The 20,118-nt window shown below is 43.2% G+C and overlaps 3 protein-coding genes across 6 annotated transcripts in view; 2 read left to right on the forward strand and 1 right to left on the reverse strand.

Annotated features, from left to right (window-relative positions):
* The window catches only part of UBD (ubiquitin like modifier D), a 27,337-nt gene extending 13,459 nt beyond the window's left edge, over nt 1-13,878 (reverse strand). Inside the window, exons 1-3 of one of the 3 annotated variants that reach the window (XM_084966531.1) lie at nt 13,670-13,878; nt 1,378-1,465; nt 793-881 (exon numbers count right to left, since the gene is read on the reverse strand). The gene's annotated coding sequence lies outside the window, so the exon portion shown is untranslated. The other 2 variants (XM_084966532.1, XM_084966530.1) reach the window with 2 other exon arrangements.
* Nucleotides 1,454-19,957, forward strand: OLF42-1 (olfactory receptor-like protein 42-1). Of its 2 annotated transcripts, XM_084965856.1 has the most exons (4): nt 1,454-1,564; nt 9,370-9,464; nt 13,358-14,621; nt 19,203-19,957. In XM_084965856.1, the coding sequence occupies exon 3, from the start codon at nt 13,571-13,573 to the stop codon at nt 14,507-14,509; it is 939 nt and encodes a 312-aa protein (XP_084821982.1). In that variant the 5' UTR covers nt 1,454-1,564; nt 9,370-9,464; nt 13,358-13,570; the 3' UTR covers nt 14,510-14,621; nt 19,203-19,957.
* Nucleotides 1,652-2,590, forward strand: OLF42-3 (olfactory receptor-like protein-like). Its single transcript, NM_001123155.2, is given in 1 exon segment — nt 1,652-2,590. A coding segment is annotated over 1 exon segment (939 nt).
* Nucleotides 19,958-20,118: the final 161 nt, after the last annotated feature.

Raw genomic sequence — 20,118 nt, forward strand, 5'->3', positions numbered from 1 at the left:
TGTGGGTTTGATCCCTGGTCTTGCTCAGTGAGTTAAGGATCCGGCATTGCCGTGAGCTATGGTGTCGGCCAGCTCCCATGTGACCCCTAGCCTGGGAATTTACACATGCCGCAGATGTGGCCCTAAAAAGCAAAGGAAAAAAAATGTGGCAAATGCTAACAATGTATAAATAATACACAGGAATTTCTTAGCCTTGAAAATTTTCTGTAAGTTTAATATTGGTACATAAAATTTTTTTAAATCTCAAATAATGACTAGAATTAAGAAAACATTAAACAAGTTCTATGCTTTACTTAAATATCCCAGCATCAATTCAGCATATTTTGCTTTTGACATAATCTTATCTGAAAGGGAAAATATTTTTTAAAATTATATCATCTTCCTTATTTCTAGACTCAATAATTCTTGATGTTCGTAGTTCCATAACAAGACCACTGGAAGCCTGTTTGGTCTCTTTTAAAAATTTTTTTTTATTTATATACTTATTTTTTGCTGCCCTGTGGCATATGGTTCCCAGACCAAGGATCAGATCTGAGCCATAGCTGTGACCTCAGCTGCAGCTGCAGCAAAACGGGATCCTTAACCCACTGCACTGGGCTAGGGATCGAACCTGAGTCCCAGCGCTCCCAAGATGCTGCTGATCCTGTTGCGTCACAGCAGGAACTCCAGCCTTTTTGGTCTTATTTTGCCACATATACATAATATTAAGTTGGGCTTAGTGCTTTTTATTTGTAGAAGACACTCTTGTGCTTAGTTCAATAAATCATAATTTTTTTAAAGGGATAAGATCACCTAGTTAATATCTCTGCGGTAGGATCACTTCACTTCAAAGAGAAGAAATTTCCTTGATTCATACACACATTCTGCCTCTGGTGGTTCTCCTACAAATGAAGTAAGGAAGATAAAACATGAACAATCTAGAAAATGTATGTTCCAGAGTAGGAAGTAACCCTACATAGACACTCTCAAGAGGTAAATTCAGTAAAAATGATTCTTTTGCTAATCTTCTCTGGATACATAAGGGAATATCAAAAACTATGACAGCACTCAGAACAAAATTAATACTCAATAATTGATCTTTTTTTTCTTTTTAGGGCAACATGAGGAGGTTCCTAGGCTAGGGGTGGAATCGGCGCTACAGCTGCCTGCCTATGCCACAGCCTCAGCCACGAGGGATCCAAGGTACATCTTCGACCTACACCACAGCTCACGGCAATGCCGAATCCATAACCCACCTAGCAAGGCCAGTGGGTTAAGGCCTCGCTCGAACCCACATCCTCATGGATCCTAGTCAGTTCCCCACAAAGGGAACTCCTCAATTGATTTTTGAATTAAGGAAAACTTAGCTAATCCATATTTTGCATCAGCTTTCCTTACCTTCAGTGAGTCTGAGGAACCAGCATGGGTCTCCACCTGTTCTCCAGCGCTTTCATGGTTTCCTCAATCCCACTAGACAACGTGTGACCTGGAGAAAGGGGAAAAGAAGGAGCTGCCGGCGATGACGTCCTGGGAAAGAGGCTGAGGGAGTGAAGGCAAAAGAGAAACACCCACCTGCTGCGACCTGGCAAGTACCCAGTGTGACTTTTCATAAGATAACTTGACACACTCCCCCGACAGCCCTCAGCCCTCTAGGTCTGGGCAGGAACAGGCCATGGTCAACCACAGCTCCCCGGCAGGCTTCCTCCTTCTGGGCTTCTCTGAACACCCAGAGCTCGAGAGAATCCTCTTCGCGGTTGTCTTCGCTTCCTACCTCCTGACACTAGCTGGCAACACACTCATCATCCTGCTGTCCGCGCTGGACCCCAGGCTCCACTCCCCGATGTACTTTTTCCTCTCCAACCTCTCCTTCTTGGACCTCTGTTTCACCACGAGCTGTGTCCCCCAGATGCTGGTCCACCTGTGGGGCCCACACAAGACCATCAGCTTCCTTGGCTGTGCTGTCCAGCTCTTCATCTTCCTGCTCCTGGGGACCACTGAGTGTGTCCTCCTGACAGTGATGGCCTTTGACCGCTATGTGGCTGTCTGCCAACCCCTCCACTATGCCACCACCATGCACCCCCGTCTGTGCCGGCAGCTGGCGGCAGTGGCCTGGGTCATTGGCCTGGTGGAGTCCATGGTCCAGACACCACCCACACTTCGCCTGCCCTTCTGCCCCCACCGGCGGGTAGATGATTTTGTGTGTGAGGTCCCTTCTCTAATTCGACTCTCCTGTGGGGACACCACCTACAATGAGATCCAGATGGCTGTTGCCAGTGTCTTCATCTTGGTGGTGCCCCTCAGTCTCATCCTAGTCTCTTACGGTGCCATCGCCCGGGCAGTGCTGAGGATCAGCTCTGCCACAGCATGGAGGAAGGCCCTGGGGACCTGCTCCTCCCATCTCGCTGTGGTCACCCTCTTCTACAGCTCAGTCATTGCTGTCTACCTCCAGCCCAAAAGTCCCTATGCCCAGAGGAGGGGCAAGTTCTTTGGTCTCTTCTATGCGGTGGGCATCCCTTCACTTAACCCTCTCATATATACCCTGAGGAACAAGGAGGTCAAGAGGGCGCTCGGGAGGTTGCTGGGGCAGGACAGGGACTCCAGGGAGAGCTGAGGGAGAGATGCTTCAAGTGCTTTCTAATTCGTGAAGAGTTTCTTCATGATTTGTGAGAAAATTGAGTTCCCCAATCTACTACTTTTCTCTACACAGATCCAAGCCACTGTAGTCACTACAGTGTGTCGCTGTGTGTCTGTGCCGTATGTAATGAGAGAGAGAGAAACTGATTTAAGAGGAGGTTGGTATCTCCTTAAATTCAAATATTGTCATGTCTTAGCACTTCATCTTCTCCTTCCTGTTTTTAACTCCCTCCCTTCTATAGATTCCCTAACTCTGCCATGCCCATTTTTGGCTACATAATCTCCCTCCAATTGTCATATCACTCTGGGGAGATAGCTCCACTGTGGCACCCTGGAAACCTTGCATACATCCATATACACCAAAGCAGCAAATGCTTGAAACCATGATTAATATAAAACTTGGCAGGATGCCTTTTGATCCTTCTGGGTCATGAGAGGATGAGAGGCGTTTTAGGACCTGCCTTAAAGCCATCCCTCACTCCTAGGTTTTGATGGAGTGTAAGGCTTTCTGCCCTATACCCCTTAGGATGTTGCTGCAGAATATACTAGCAGATCAAATCCACGAACATGAAAAAGAATAATACACCATGACCAAGGAGGATTTATCCCAGAGATGCAAGATTGGCTTAACATCTGGAAATCAATTGATGTAATTCATCGTATCAATAGAGTAAGAAATATCACATGATAATCGCAACAGATACAGAGAAAACATTTGACAAAATCCAACACCCTTCCATGATGAACACACACACATACAGACACACATATTTAGTAAACTAGGAATAGAGGACAACTTCAAGACCAAAGGAAAAAAAAAAAAAATGGAGTTCCCGTTAATTTCAGGTTAACAAATCTGACTAGGAACCATGAGGTTGCAGGTTCGATCCCTGGCCTTGCTCAGTGGGTTGAGGATCTGGCGTTGCACTGAGCTGTGGTGTAGGTTGCAGACATGACTCAGATCCCACGTTGCTGTGGCTCTGGTGTAGGCTGGCGGCTACAGCTCCAACTGGACCCCTAGCCTGGGAACCTCCATATGCCACAGGAGCGGCCCTAGAAAAGGCAAAAAGACAAAAAAAAAAAAAAAAAAAAAAAAAAAAAAAGACAACTTCAACTTCAACTTGAAAAAGGATCTCTACAAAAATGCACACAAGTCTAACATCATACTTAACAGTAAAAGACTGACTGCTTTCCCCCTGATATCAGGAACAAGAAATAAAATACCTACTCTCACTACTATTCAAAATTGCATCAAAGGTTTTAGGCAGGGATATTAGATAAGAAAAATAGACTAATCACCTAGATTGGAAAGGAGGAATTAAAAATATCTCTAATCACAGATAATATGATCTGGTGTATAGAACAATCTTAAGGAATTGTTTTTAAAACTATTAGAACTTTTTTTTTAAAAAAAAAAGCCTATTATAACTAATAAATGAATCCAGTAAGAATACGGGATACAAGATTAATATACAATAATCAGTCATATTTCTATACATTTGCAATGAACAATGCAAAAAGAAAAATAAGAAAAATTTTATTCACAGTAGTATCAAAAAGAATCAAATATTTAGAGAGTTCCCATTGTGGCTCAGCGGGTTATGAACCCACCTAGTATCCACGAGAATGTGGGTTTGATCCCTGGCCTTGCTCAGTGGGTTAAGGATCTGGCATTGCCATGAGCTGTGGAGTAGGTTGCAGAAACGGCTCAGGTCCTGTGTTGCTGTGGCTGTGGCGTAGGCTGGCAGCTGCAGCTCCAGTTGGAGCCCTAGCCAGGGAACTTCCTTATGCCACAGGTGTGGCCCTAAAAAAAGCAAAATAAGTAAATAAATTAAATTAAATTTTAAAAAATAATCAAATATTTAGGAAAAAAATAACAAAAGAAGTATAAAACTTACATCCTGAAAAATTACAAATATTGTCAAAAGATATTGAAGTGCTAAATAAACAGAAAATAGCCTATGTCGATGAACCAGAAGACTTACTGTTGTTAAATGATAATACCCACAACTGATCTATATTCAACACAGTCTCTTTCAGAAAACCAGATAACTTCTTTGTACAAATTGACAAGCTGATTCTAAACTTCATATGTAATTACAAAAAGACCCAGAAGAAGAAGAATGTAAAATTTCACAGTTCCCAGTTTCAAAACTACTACAAACAAACGGTGGTCAAGACCGTGTGGTGCTGGCACAAGGACAGAGACACAAGTCAGTGGGATAAAATCAAGTGTCCAGAAATAGGTCTGTGGCCATGTGATTTTTGACAAGGGTGCCAAGACCTTTCAATGGGGAAAGAAAATTGTTTCCAACAAATGGTGCTGTGATAACTAGATAGCCACCAGCAAAAGAATGAAGATGAATCCTCACCTCATATCCTATACAAAATTTACTTAAAATGGATCAAGGAAAACTATTAGATAACAACATAAGGGTGAATCTTCATGATCTGAATTTGGCAAATGAGTATTAGATATGATACCAAAATCATAAGCAACAAAAGAAAAATAGATAAATCAGACTTTATCAAAATTTAAAAGTTTTGCACTTCAAAAGACACCATTAAGAAAACAAAAAGCTGGAGTTCCTGTTGACTCATATCCATGAGGACACAGGTTGGATCCCTGCCCGGCTCAGCGGGTTAAGGATCTGGCATTGCCCTGAGCTGGGTGTAGGTTGCCAATGCAACTCGGATCCTGTGTTGCTGTGGCTGTGGTATAGGCAGACAGCTGTAGCTCTGATTCTACCCCTAGCCTGGGAACCTCCAAATGTCTTGGGTGTGGCCCTAAAAAGCACGGGGGGGGGGGAGGGGAGAAAGTGAAAAGCCAGTACATAGAATAGGAGAAAATATTTGCAAATATATTTGATAAGCAGAATTCCCTTTGTGGCCCAGAGGATTAAGAACCCCACCAGTATCCATGAAGATTCGGATGCTGGTTGAATCCCTATCTTCACTCAGTTGGTTAAGGACCCAGCGTTGCCAAGAGCTACAGTGTAGGTCTCAGACACAGATCAGATCCTGCATTGCTGTGGCTGTGGGTAGGCTGGGAGCTGCAGTTCTGATTTGACCTCTCACCCAGGAACTTCCATATACCTTGGGTGTGGCCCTAAAAAAAAAGACCAAAAAAAAAAATTGGATAAGGGATTTGTATCTAAAATATATAAAGAACTCTTACAATTATAACTCAATTATAAAAAGACAACTCTTTTTTTTTTTTTTGTCTTTTTAGGGCCACACCCGCAGCATATGGAGTTCCCAGGCTAGGGGTCAAATGGGAGCTGCAGCCGCCAACCACAGCCACAGCCACAGCAATGCTGGACCCAAGCCACATCTGTGACTTACACCACAGCTCATGGCAACGCCAGATCCTTAACCCATTGAGCAAGGCCAGGGATCGAACCCACGTCCTCATGGATACTAGTCAGGTTCATTAAACACTGAGCCATGGCAGGAATTCTGAGACAGCTCATTTTAATGGGCAATAAGCAGATGAAAAGATGCTTGATACGATTTTTTATCAGTGATTTGAAAAGCAAAACCACTAATTTTAAAAAAACCAAGGAACAAAGCAAAAAAAGGAAGATGGGGAAGGAGGAAGGGAGAGAAAGAAAATTCTGGAAGGAGGTGAAGAATGTAAAATGGTGAAGCTACTTGGAAGACAGTTTTATGGTTCCTCAAAAGGTTAAACATAGAGTTACCATATAATCTTCAATTCTATTCGTAGGTTTAAACCCAAAAGAATTAAGAATATATGTTCATATAAAAATCTGCACAATAATGTTCATAGCAGCATTATTCATAATTGCCAAAAAGTGGAAACAACCCAAAAGTTCATCAGCCGATGAGTGGATCATACAAAATGTGTTCTATCTGGAGTTCTCCTTGCAGCTCAGTCGTAATGAACCCAACTAGTACCCATGAGGGCACAGGTTCTATCCCTGGTCCTGCTCAACAGGTTAAATATCCAGTGTTGCCATGAGCTATGGTGTAGGTCACAGAAACACCTGGATCCTGCATTGCTGTAGCTGTGCTGTAGGCCAGCTGTAGCTAGATTCAACCCCTAGCCTGGGAACTTCCATATGCCGTAATGGCGGCCCTAGCCTAAAAAAAAAAAATTGTTATATCCATACAATGGGATACTATTCAGCCATAAAAAAGGATAAATTACTGATCTATGATAAAACGTGGATGACCCTTGAAAACATTATGCTAAATTAAGAAAGCCTGACACAAAAGGCTATACATTGCATAATTCCATTTATATGAAATAGCCAAAATAAGCTAATCCATGGAAAGAGAAATTAGATCAATGGTTGCCAGATACTGAGGAGAAGGGGGTGACTGCTAACGACTGTGGTTTCTTTTTGGAATAATATAAAAATTCCAGATTTATATAGGGTTGTTGGTTGTACAACTTTAGTAAATATACGCAAAACCAATATATTGTACACTTTAAATGGGTGAGATTTATAATATGTAAAATTTAAAATTTTTAGAAATCTGGTGTACAACACTATGAATATAGTTATCACTGCTGAACTATATACTTTAAAAAGGTTACGATAGAAAATATGTGTTTTTTACCAAAGAAATAAATGATTTTCAGGCTCAGATGGTATTACAGGCTAGTCCTACAAAGTATTTAAAAAAAAGAAACAACACCAATCTCACAAATCTCTTTTGAAAATAAAAGAGGAGGGAAATTCTCCAACTCATTTTATTTAGTTATTTATTTTTTGTCTGCATTCATGGCATGTCTGTGTTCAAGGGCCAGGGATCAAACTTGCACTAGAGCAGTGACCAAAGCCACAGTAGTGACCCAAGCCAGATCCTTAACCACGAGGCCACTAGGCCACCAGGGAACTCCCCAGCTCATTTATGAGGCCAGCATTATTTTGATACCAAATTCAGAAGAAGACAGTACAGGGAAAGAAAACTACATAACAATATCCTATATAAGCATAGACAGAGAAAGTCTACAACAAAATATTTCTATATCTAACCAAAAATACATTTTAAAAGATAATACAATAGGACCGTGGGGTCCAGGGAATGCAAGCCTAGTTAAATATTCAAAACTCAATCAATAATCCTCCATATCAACAACTAAGGAAGAAGAATCACATAAACAAATCAATAGATGCAGAAAAGCATTTAACAAAATTTAACATTCATAACAAAAAAAAAAAAAAACCTCTCAATAAACTAAGAACAGAAGGAAATTTTCGTAAGAAAGGCATTTATAAAAACCTACAGTTAACATCATACTTAACGGTGAAAGACCAAAAGTTCTCCCCCTAAGATAAGCGGAAAAGCAAGGATGTCTACTCTTTCCAGTTCTATTCAACATCTTACTGTAAGTTTTAGCCAGTATAATAAGGCAAAAAAAAAAAAAAAGAAAAGCTGCAGCATTTGTATATTTATACACAAGCTGGTGTACAATATAGTATGGGGCCAGAAAGTAAGGAAGTGCCCACAAAATGATGGGGACATGTCAAAACGACCTAAGTCATTCAATGACTTAAAGTCATTCCCAGTAGTCAAACACAATACAATTTGCGTAACAAAATAAATAATGAGGAGTTTCCGTCATGGTGCAGCAGAAACAAGCCAGACTAGGAACCATGAGGTTGTGGGTTTGAACCCTGGCCTCATTCAGTGGGTTAAGGATCTGGTGTTGCCGTGAACTATGGTGTAGTTCGCAGACGCAGCTCGGATCCTGTGTTGCTGTGGCTGTGGTGTAGGCCAGTAGCTGTAGCTCCAATTGGACCCCTAGCCTGGGAACCTCCATTATGCCATGGGTGCGGCCCTAAAAAGCAAAGTAAATGAATAAATAAATAAATAATGAGAGGAATGGAGACAGAAAAAAATAAATATCCGGGAAGTCACTACTGATATGAAAAAAGAAAATTGACAATAAATAAATAATTATGAGTTCCCATCATGACACAATGGTTAACGAATCCGACTAGGAACCGTGAACCTCATACGGGTTTGGTCCCTGGCCTTGCTCAGCGGGTTAAGGATCCGGTGTTGCTGTGAGCTGTGGTGTGGGTCGCAGACACGGCTCGGATCCTGCATTGCTGTGGCTCTGGTGTAGGCCCGTGGCTACAGCTCCAATTAGACCCCTAGCCTGGGAACCTCCATATGCCGCAGGAGCAGCTCAAGAAAGGCAAAAAGACAAAAATAAATAAATAAATAAATAAACAAAGAGAAAAGAGGTAGTTTTTCCTTGCAGTAAAATTCAAAACAATAAATATAGAAGGAATGACAGAAACAGAAAGTTACATCCCAGAAATGATTGTTGTAGTCGAGAATTATTTGCGGATGCCAAACTTGGTGGGCAAAAATACAATGAGAAAAAAAGATATTTGCATAATCTCAACAAATCTCCCATAAGATATTGATTTATGACAAAGAGTAACTTTATGGTGGAGAAATCTGATAGGCATCACCTTACTCTATGGCCAAAGTAATCGTCACTAGTATATATTAATTGTACTTCAATTAAGCCAATTTTTAAAAAATAAATGAGCTACTGAAACATGAAAAGATAAAAAACACCATTACTGGCACATTTCCTCTGGATCCTTCCCTATTTTCTTAACCATCATTAGTGCTAGTGGCTAATTAATTGTGGGTTGTAGGGCCCAAGAGTCTTGACAGAATTAATGAGCTTTTTCCTCTCTGTAGGATGGGAGTCCTGGGATCACTCCCTCCATCACCTCACCAAGCCTTCTTTTCTACCCCCAGTGCCGCTAGAAGAGAGGCTGACCCCCTGGACTGAGGAGGGGAGGTTGTTGGCAAAGAGCCAACTCTGGCCTCATCCATCCAGCAGAATGACAGAGGTAGGTTACAGTCAGTGCACAGCACTAGAGCCAGCCCACCAAGTTCACGTCACAGCTCTAGCTGCGTTATTCTGAGCAAGTTATTTAACCTGTTGGTGTTTCAGATTCTTTGTCTGAAAACAAAGATCTAAGACAGTAGGAGTATCTAGGTCATATGTTCTTTGCAATGTGCTTTAAAAAGTGTGGCAGCAGCATTAGCCAGCAACATTGTTACCTGAGATCTAAGCTCCCATCCCGTCAGGAGTGCCATCTCTCCTTGGTTTGCTTTTAGTTCTCATTGTGAGGATCAAGTGGAAGCTCCAACCACTCCAGAAGCTCCTTGTCTTGAGGTTGCTCTGGCAGCAAAGCAATGAGGAGATTCTGACTTGATTGTGGGTAAGATACAAGTTAATCCTTCTTTTTTATAGCCCATCAGTTTCCCCATATCCTCAATAGTGGAACCCCCAGGAGCACCAGATTTGGAATCGAATGGAGTCTAGAATCCTGGCCTTGGCCCTTACTGGGTGTATAGCCTTGAGCAAGTTACTGAACTGTTCTGAGACTGTTTCTTCTTCTGTCACTAGAAGATAACACTAACTATCTTGAAAGTAGTAAGAATATTTGTCAGGATCGGGTATGTTTAGTTCAGTGCCTGGTAAGTAGGAAGTTCTCAATAGATGGTAACTGCTAAAGTAATAAAGTGGTTATCATTATTGGGTTCAGAAGCAGAATTGGTATCTCATTTCCTTGTAGCCCCTGTTGTATGACTAGCTTTTTAGTGATCAATAAACCAAGTGAAGTGAGTCAGACAGAGAAAGACAAATACCACATGATATCACTTATATCTGGAATCTAATCTATGGCACAAATGAACCTTTCCACAGGAAAGAAACTCATGGACTTGGAGAACAGACTTGTGGTTGCCAAGGGGAGTGGAATAGACTGGAAATCTGGGGTTGATAGATGCAAACTATTACATTTGGAGTGGATAAGCAATGAGACCCTGCTGTATAGCACTGGGAAGTATATCTAGTCACTTGTGATGGAACATGATGGAGGATAATGTGAGAAAAAGAATATATATATGTATATGTGTGTGTGTGTGTGTGTGTGTGTGTGCATGAATGAGTCACTTTACTGTATAGTAGAAATCGACGGAACACTAAATCAACTATAATGGAAAAAATAAAAATCATACAAACTTAAAAAAGAAATAAATGCATCATGAATATGGAATTGATGGGACACTCGAATGTTGTTAATGTCAGGGGGGGAAAAAGACAAGAAAAAAAGGTGAGAGAAAAGATGTTTTGAAACACAGAGAACAAGAGAGCAAAGAGTTAAAGGATAATGTAAATAGAAGAGATCAAAAAATAACATAGAATAAGACAAAAACTTACCCAGAGAATAAGAAAGTCAGGGAGGCAGAAGAGTATTAGGATCATAGTTGACAGATGAATAAGAAGCAGTTGACTATTTTTTAGCAGCACAAAGGATGATGCTATAAAACAACATAGGGATGAGTTACAAAAAACAATAATCAGAATTATACTGATTGCCTTTTCAGCGGAAGGAAGTGGGTGTAATCAGGGAGGGCCACACAGAAGGCTCCTAAGATTTAAATAGTCTTTTTTCAAATATTTAACAATATAAACAATCAAAGGGAAAAATACTTATTCCTCAAAGTGAAAAGGAACAATAGAAGGAAGTAAAGAAAAAAAAGAGGTAGTCTGGGAAGTTCCCCAGCGTGGTGCAGCAGAAACAAATCCAACTAGGAACCATGAGGTTGCAGGTTCAATCACTGGCCTCACTCAGTGGGTTAAGGATCCAGCATTATGGTGAGCTGTGGTGTAGGTCGCAGATGAGGCTCAGATCCTGAGTTGCTGTGGCTGTGGTGTAGGCCAGCACCTGCAGCTCTGAATCGACTCCTAGCCTGGGAACCTCCATATGCCATGCACGCGGCCCAAGAGATAGCCTAAACAAAGAAAGAAATGAGATGGGGCTTTTAAAACCAAAGAAATGACTCCGTAATGGGTAGATACTGCCAGTCTCTCCAGGCACCTCCCTATCAACTTGCATAGCTCCCACCTTCCAACTGCCAGAGGGACTCAACCACTGAGCTGGCCTCCTGTGCCCTAGCTCTTCTCTCTTTCAAGATAGTACAGTCACCTCCTCCAGGAAGCTTTCCCTGATTCACCTATCCATGCTGCTCCTTTTCTCTACAGTTAACTGTCTCGCATTCACCCACTTTTTTTGCCTTATTTGTCTTCAGTTCGCAGGGTCTTCTGATACTGTGCATTGTCCTCTCCCAAGTTTTTCAAAAGCATGAGGCCATTTTCCCTTCCAGCACAGACCGACCATATTTTCTGATATTTTGAAGCAGATCCCTTAGGTCGTGGCTTAGAAGTTGCTAAAGATACCAGAGCAGATATGAATTCTAATAAGTAAAGTATATGAATCTCAGCTGAATCCCATATGAAAAATTTATATATATTCTTACTAAGGACATTATTGGAACAATTGACAAAATTAAAATATGGACTGAACATTACCTAATAGTTTGTATCAATAAGTTTCCTGAATTGATTACTGTAATGATGTTGATGTAAGAGACCATCTTGTCTTAAGAGACACAAACTGAAATACTAAGGAGTAAAGGGTCATGCTGCGTAAGCAGATATCCTAATGTATCAAATAAAAATTATTACATGTAAATACACTGAAAGTGAGTGATCATGCAAACGAGTAAAAAATATTAAAAATTCATGATTCTTGATAAAGCTTACATAGGAGACTTTGGAAACACTCTTACAACTTTCCTATACGTTTAAACGTCCTTTAAAATAAAAAGTTTTAAGGGAAATGAATCAAGATTTGAATGAAATTAATCAAGCATTGTACAAAACCCGAACTCTGTTTAAATGCCCCAAGCTCAACATGGTCTACTTTTACTACTAATTTCAACTTACATGAAAAGATGGGGCTGAAATAAATCTACTTAAGCTTTTCATTTCCAAACCTCAATTCTTATGGAATTTTTGCTGTAAGAGAACAGGTAATAATTTTTTGACTGACATTATTTTTTTCTTATTTTCCACATTACATCTAATAGAAAGTTGAAATTAGAAACTTTCATTTGCAGGGGTTTTTTTCTAGTTTAATAAATCATAATGATTCTTTAAATATTAAGGTCATGCATTGATCTCTCTGGGGACTGGGTAATAGCGAGGAAATCTCCAGAGTCCACATTTCTGTTGCTGGTGGTGGAATCTCTGCCAATGTATAAAGTAGATAGAACATGAGTAATTCTAGGAAGCTCATGCCCATAGCTAGAAAGTAAGATGAAACGTCTGCAGAAAGTTTTGTGATCAGAAAATTAACTCGACACACACATTTCTCCGTAATTCCTTCCACACATAATAAAGGGAAAAATCAACAGCACAGTGCTCAGAATATAACAGGTACTCAGTAAATGTTAATTAATAAAACTAACTAGGAGTTCCCATCGTGGTGCAGTGGTTAACGAATCCGACTAGGAACCATGAGGTTTTGGGTTCGATCCCTGCCCTTGCTCAGTGGGGTAATGATCCGGCGTTGCCGTGAGCTGTGGTGTAGGTCGCAGATGCAGCTCGGATCCTGTGTTGCTGTGGCTCTGGCATAGGCTGGCAGCTGCAGCTCCCATTAGACCCCTAGCCTGGGAAACTCCATATGCCATGGGAGCAGCCCAAGAAATGGCAAAAAGACAAAAAAAAAAAAAAATTCTAAAAAAAAAAAAAATTAAATTAAATAAATAAGTAAATAAAACTAATCTGTGTTTCATATCAGCTTTCTTTGCCTTCAGCCAGTGAATCTGAGGTGCCCGTGGAAAGCTTCGTCTGTTTTCCAGCGCATCATGGTTTCCTGTCTCCTACTAGACACTGTTTGACCTGGAGGAAGAGGGGATGAAGGAGCTGCTGGCGATGTGCCTGAGGCGGTGATGTGCACGCTGAGGACGCTGGGCAGGAGGACCGGGAAGAGAAACGTCCGCCTGCTGTGACCTGGCAAGTACCCAGAGTGACTTTTCATAAGATAACTTGACACACTCCCCCGACAGCCCTCAGCCCTCTAGGTCTGGAAAGGAACAGGCCATGGTCAACCACAGCTCCCCGGCAGGCTTCCTCCTTCTGGGCTTCTCTGAACACCCAGAGCTCGAGAGAATCCTCTTCGCGGTTGTCTTCGCTTCCTACCTCCTGACTCTAGCTGGCAACACACTCATCATCCTGCTGTCCGCGCTGGACCCCAGGCTCCACTCCCCGATGTACTTTTTCCTCTCCAACCTCTCCTTCTTGGACCTCTGTTTCACCACGAGCTGTGTCCCCCAGATGCTGGTCCACCTGTGGGGCCCACACAAGACCATCAGCTTCCTTGGCTGTGCTGTCCAGCTCTTCATCTTCCTGCTCCTGGGGACCACTGAGTGTGTCCTCCTGACAGTGATGGCCTTTGACCGCTATGTGGCTGTCTGCCAACCCCTCCACTATGCCACCATCGTGCACCCCCGCCTGTGCCGGCAGCTGGCGGCGGTGGCCTGGGTGATGGGTCTGGTCCAATCGATAGTCCAGACACCACCCACACTCCGCCTGCCCTTCTGCCCCCACCGGCAGATAGATGACTTTGTATGTCAAGTCCCTTCTCTAATTCGACTCTCCTGTGGAGACACCACCTTCAATGGAATTCAGTTAGCTGTGTCCAGTGTCGTCTTCCTGGTCGTGCCACTCGCCCTCATTCTTATCTCTTACGGTGCCATCGCCCGGGCAGTGCTGAGGATCAGCTCTGCCACAGCATGGAGGAAGGCCCTGGGGACCTGCTCCTCCCATCTCGCTGTGGTCACCCTCCTCTACAGCTCAGTCATTGCCGTCTGCCTCCAGCCCAAAAGTCCCTATGCCCAGAGGAGGGGCAAGTTCTTTGGTCTCTTCTATGCAGTGGGCACGCCTTCGCTTAACCCTCTCATATACACCCTGAGGAACAAGGAGGTCAAGAGGGCGCTCGGGAGGTTGCTGGGGCAGGACAGGGACGCCAGGGAGAGCTGAGGGAGAGATGCTTCATGTGCTTTCAATGAGAGGATATTTTTTATTCTTTTTTGAGCAAGTTTGAGTTCTCCAGTCTACAGCCTTCCCATACCAATCCAAGGCACTACAGCAGGTCAGTGGTTATATATGTGTGTGTGTGTGTGTGTGTGTGTGTGTGTGTGTGTGTGTGTGTGTGTGTGTGTATGTGAGTGAGTGACAAAGACAGAAACAGAGAGGGAGAGACTAGGACTTAAGTAAGAGGAAGTATCTCTAAATCATGCTAAGACTCAGTAACATCATCACACCTGTCCACTTTCTTTTCGGCCACCCCACAGCGTGTGAACTTACCAGGCCAGGGATCAAACCTGCACCACAGCAGTGACCCAAGCCACAGCCGTGACAACACCAGATCCTTAACCCACTGAGCCACCAGGGATCTCCTATACTTGTCCACTTTCAATATTTAATCTCTATATATTTATTTTCCTTTCCACTCCGTTTTTAACTGTCTTCACCACCATTATATATCCCCCAACTCTTCCAGGCTCATTTCAGGTTATATAATCTCACTCCAGCTGGTCATGTTATCACCACCTCTTTATCGTTATTGCCGGTTCCTACCATGTCTTCTTTCCTTCTTCATCTGAGTGCTTTTTCTCCACTTGCTTGAGGAAGGTTAAAAGGGAGGCAAAGCTCAGAGAATTTAATGAGTTACCCAAGAACGCACTGCAGTTTATTAGACTAAAACTAGATGCTTAGCTTCTAGAAAGAAGCTGTTTTTGGAACTCCCTGATGGCTAAGCGGGTTAGGGATCCAGCGTTGTCAGTGTTGTGGCTGTGGCTCAGGTTTGATCCCTGGCCCGGGAACTTCCGCATGCCTCAGTACAGGCAAAAAACAACAACAACAACAACAACTACAAACAAACAAAAGAAGCTGCTTTCATACCATCATCAAACATGCATCATTAGGATTTATATCCAAATGGATTAGCAGACGGAAAGCCTGACTATTTCAGTTCTAGATTGTTCCTTACCATGCAGCCTTCCAGGAATCGTAGCACAAATCTTCTTTCAATTCCTAAAGACCGGCTCCTGTTTCTGGAGTTAATATTTGTCTCCCAATTTCAGCCTCTTCATAGACACTGAGCACTGGGATTTGCAGGTCTGCTTTTCAGCTGCAACACAATGGATAACAGTTGTCCTGCACTGGTCTTTCTGTGGGATTCTGGGATCCTCACCGACCTCTGACAGCCAGGCACAAAAATAAAATCAGGCTGCAGGTGACAAAGTCCTGCGGTGAGGTGTGATGAAGGAAGAATCTAGAAAGGCAGAGAAAGAGCAGCAGTAGAAGCCCAGCTTCTATGAACTCTTGTTCCCTTCTCAATGTTTATCTACAACTGTTACCTTTTTAGATTCTCAATGAGTGGAAGAGAGAATTAATAAAGAATACAAAGGAAATCTGCTTAGAATTGAATCATCATCTCCATTTTCCTCTTCTCACCGCCCTCACCCTTCAGCAGCCTCCGTCACCCCTTCAGTAGCCAGTGCAGCTTCAGGGGGAAAAAGCAGAGAAACCTTGACCTGAAGGCCCATCAGAAGAAGAGCTCAAGAAGAATGTTTATCCACTGATGTTTCTCTCATCTCTGTCTTAAAGGTCAACAAAAATGCAGTTAACAATCAAATAGGAAAAAAAGAATTTTATCCAAGCCAAACTGAGAGGATTATAACTCAGGACACAAACCCTCGGAAGTTCTAAGAACCATTTTGCCTGTTAGAAATCAAAGGCACAGTCTTGTATATGGTGAAGACAAAGGCTTGTACACCAAGACGACGTGCTGCAGTGTACATACAGTTCACCTGGGATACGTAGTCCACCTGAGCATGTCCAGAATAAGCAGCAGGTGACCACGACCCCACCAGAGTTGGGAAAGAAACTTTTTTTTAAGACGTTGCAATGGAGTTCCCATCATGGCACAGTGGAAACGAATCTGACTAGGAACCATGAGGTTGTGGGTTTGATCCCTGGCCTTGTTCAGTGGGTTAAGGATCCGGCGTTGCCGTGAGCTGTGGTGTAGGTCGAAAACGTGGCTCGGATCCTATGTTGCTGTGGCTGTGGTGTAGGCCGGCAGCTACAGCTCCAATTAGACCCCTAGTCTGGGAACCTCCATATGCCGAGGGTGCAGCCCTAAAAAAAAAAAAAGGACAAAAAGACATTACGTTGCTGGACTCCAGAGAGGGAAACAATTGATCTTTACGGCGAGCGGGCACTCCCAACTTTGAGGAGGTTTGGTGATTCAGATGCATGTGGCACATGGAGGGAGGAGAGAGGCCCAGAGGCACCAGAAAGAGAATTTTGTGTAATTTTTTCTTGTCCTGTCCTTTTTTTTTTTTTTTTTTTTTATCTTTTTAGGGCCACACCTGCTGCACATGGAAGTTCCCAGACTAGAGGTCGGATTGGAGCTGTGAGTGCCGGCCTACACCACAGCTCATGGCAATGCTGGATCTTTAACCCAGTGAACAAGACCAGGGATCAAACCCACGTTATCATGGATACTAGTCAGGTCATCATGGATACTAGTTGGGTTCATTACCTCTGAACCACAATGGGTACTCCCCTTGTCCTGTCTTAAAATGTAAATGTTCTTTCATCACTGCCTAAAACTGCTTGGTCTCCTGCATTCCAGTCACTACATCTGGTCAGTTTCTCTCCTTAGCAGCTCTCATCTGTATCCACTTCTCTCCATCCACGCTGCTTCTCCCTGACTTGGGTACTGAATGTTACTCATTTTTATGGTAATAGCCTCATCACGGGTGTATCAATCAGAATAGAGTCGTTTACACTGGCAGAGACTTAAGATCTCAGTGGCTGTAGCAGCACAGTCTTCTTTCCCACTGATGTTGTATGCATCCCCACTGCCAGCCATCCAGCTGGCTCTGCCATGTCCTTCTCACTTCCGTACACTGACCAACAGAACTGCCATTGTCTCAAACACTGCCAGCTGCTGGGGGCAGGTGGAAAGGGTAAGTGTGACAAATGGCCCTCTGGCACTTAAAGCTTCCACCCAGAAGTGACATGACATTTGGATTTACCTTTGATTTGCAAAAGCAAGTCTCATGATTACATCTAACTGCAACAGGGAAAAGAAGTCTGCAATATTCCAGGAGGGAGAACCAGAAATATTTGATGGATATGAGTGACTGCCTCCAGTCTTGCCCAGTTTCCAATTGAGTTTCCATACTGCCACCACCAATTGTTCTAAAATCCAAATTTGACCCTATTACTCCTTTAGCTAAAAATTTTTTTTAAACTCTCTCTGCTATTAGGAGTTCCCATTGTGGCTCGGCAGTAATGAACCTGACTAGTATCCATGAGGACGCAGGTTCGATCCCTGGCCTTGCTCAATGGGTTAAGCATCTGGCGTTGCCATGAGCTATGGTATAGGTCGCAGGCACAGCTTAGTCCCATGTTGTTGTGGTTGTGGTATAGGCTAACAGCTGTAGCTCTGATTCGACCCCTCGCCTGGGAACTTCCATGTGCTGCAGGTGCAGCCCTAAAAAGACAAAAAATAAAATAAAAATCTCTCTGCTATGAAACACAGATCCCAAGCTTCTAGGTCAGGTTCCTGCTTTCCTGACCCTACCAGCCCATCTCTCGTGATTCAACCACCTGGAATCCTGAGAAGTTCACAGGACTGCCTGCAAGTCCTTGAATCATGCCAAGCTCTCTGTCCCCTCTAACCTTTGAGTAAGCCACTCTCTCTGCTATTCTCTGCTGTTCTCTCTGTTTAGAAGATTTTTCCTTCCAGCTCTCTTTCACACACACGCAAAAAGGAAACAACATGAGTTCATGAGAACGCAGCTCGAACACCACATCCTCCCAGAAGCCATCTCTAACCCTCTCCCCTCTCTGTTCACCCAAAACCTTCCTCTGCAAGCACATCTCATGAAGTAGTAAAATATTCTCCTGATTGTCTGCCTCCCCTGGAGACAGGACCTTGAGGATCAGGATTTTGTCACGCTTATCTTTACACTCTGAGTGCCAGGCACAGTGTCTGGTAGAGTAGGTACTTAATAAACACTTTTTGTTTGCATGAATGAATTTATGAGTGAATGAACAACTAAATGCAGATAGAAAAAGGGAAGTAACAGTGAGTGAGCACCTGCTGTATACTACTGTGCAAAACCTTTTTTAAATATGTTGCCTTATTTCTCCCAATACTCTTATGGGGCATGTGTGTATGTTTGTGTATGTGTGTGTTACAGGAGAAGTGTTTGTTGGAAGAAGGGAAGCAGGAGATTTTTTAAAAAGAAGAGTAGGGGGTTCCCATTATGACTCAGTGGGTTAAAAACCCGACATAGTGTCCATGAGGATTCAGGTTCAATCCCTGGCCTCGCTCACTGGGTTGGGGATCCAGTGTTGGTGCAAGCTGAAGCATAGGTCACAGATGCAGCTCAGATCTGGTATTGCTGTGGCTGTGGCCTAGGCCAGCAGCTCCAGCTCCAATTCCACCTCTAGCCCAGGAATTTCCATATGCCCAGAAGTGAGGCTGTAAAAAGATTAAAAAAGAAGAAGAAGAAGAAGAAGAGAAGAGGGAACTTTAAGGAGCCTTAGTCTGAGTGATAACAAGGAGAGGTTTGAGGCTTAAATGTAAGCAGTATCCTTGGCTGGCAGCCTTGCCTAGACCCTTCCCCATGCGCTTTCCCCTCCTTTGCAGAGGTAAGAAAACAGCCCAAGAGTACAGAAGACAGAGCCTGGAGATAGATTGCTGCCTGGTGGGAAGGTGGACAAGATCTCTTCTCCCAGGACCATGAGCGTTCAAGGGCCCCACCATCAGGCACCTCCAGATGACATCTACATCGTGGCCTGCAGGCTCCCACCAGACTTCCAGGGTCTCAGCAGTAGGGCAAAGCAAAGACTAACCACCTGAGTTCTCCACTCCCAGGCAGAATGTACCTACCCTGTCTTTTATGTGCTGTATCCTGATGCTTCGACATCTGGGGTCTTGTTGACCCTGGAGGAACACCCTCCAGGATCAGCTCATTCCTAGAGGTGGTAAACAGATGGCCCTGAGCGTCAATTTTCAAATGCAAATCAACCAGTTCAGAGCTCATATCCTAACCACCACCTTTATCAAGCCCTCACCTTCCAGGCTAGCTACCATCCACCCCTAATCAATGCACAGCCAGGTAAGGGCAACCAGAAACACCCCCTATGTCTGAGCCACTGAAACTGTACACGCTAGTCATTCCTAAACCACTGAAACTGTACACGCTAGTCACTCTTAAAACCTCAACAGAAACCGCATGAAAGGCTCTTGCCCACAGTACCCCCTCTTCTCTGCCTAGGGCCAACTCTGCAGCCTCCTTCTGTGGCCTGGCATGACGTGGCAAGATCTCCTCTTGGGGTCTGCAACTAACAAACCATCTTTTCTTTTCTCTTCTTTTTTTTAATTAAAGTATAACTGATTTATACTGTTGTGCCAATTTCTGCTGTATGGCGTAGTGATCCAGTCAGGCATATATATACATTCTTTTTCTCGTATTATCTTGCCAAGAGATTGGCTATAGTTCCCTGTGCTGTACAGTAGGACCTCATTGCTTATCCATTCTAAATGTAATAGTTTGCATCTG

Source organism: Sus scrofa, chromosome 7 (assembly GCF_054392235.1).
Source record: "Sus scrofa isolate SSC_HxYL_T2T_F1_AM1 chromosome 7, Sscrofa_HxYL_maternal_Yorkshire_Landrace_v2.0, whole genome shotgun sequence".
NCBI classification, from domain to species: Eukaryota; Metazoa; Chordata; class Mammalia; order Artiodactyla; family Suidae; genus Sus; species Sus scrofa.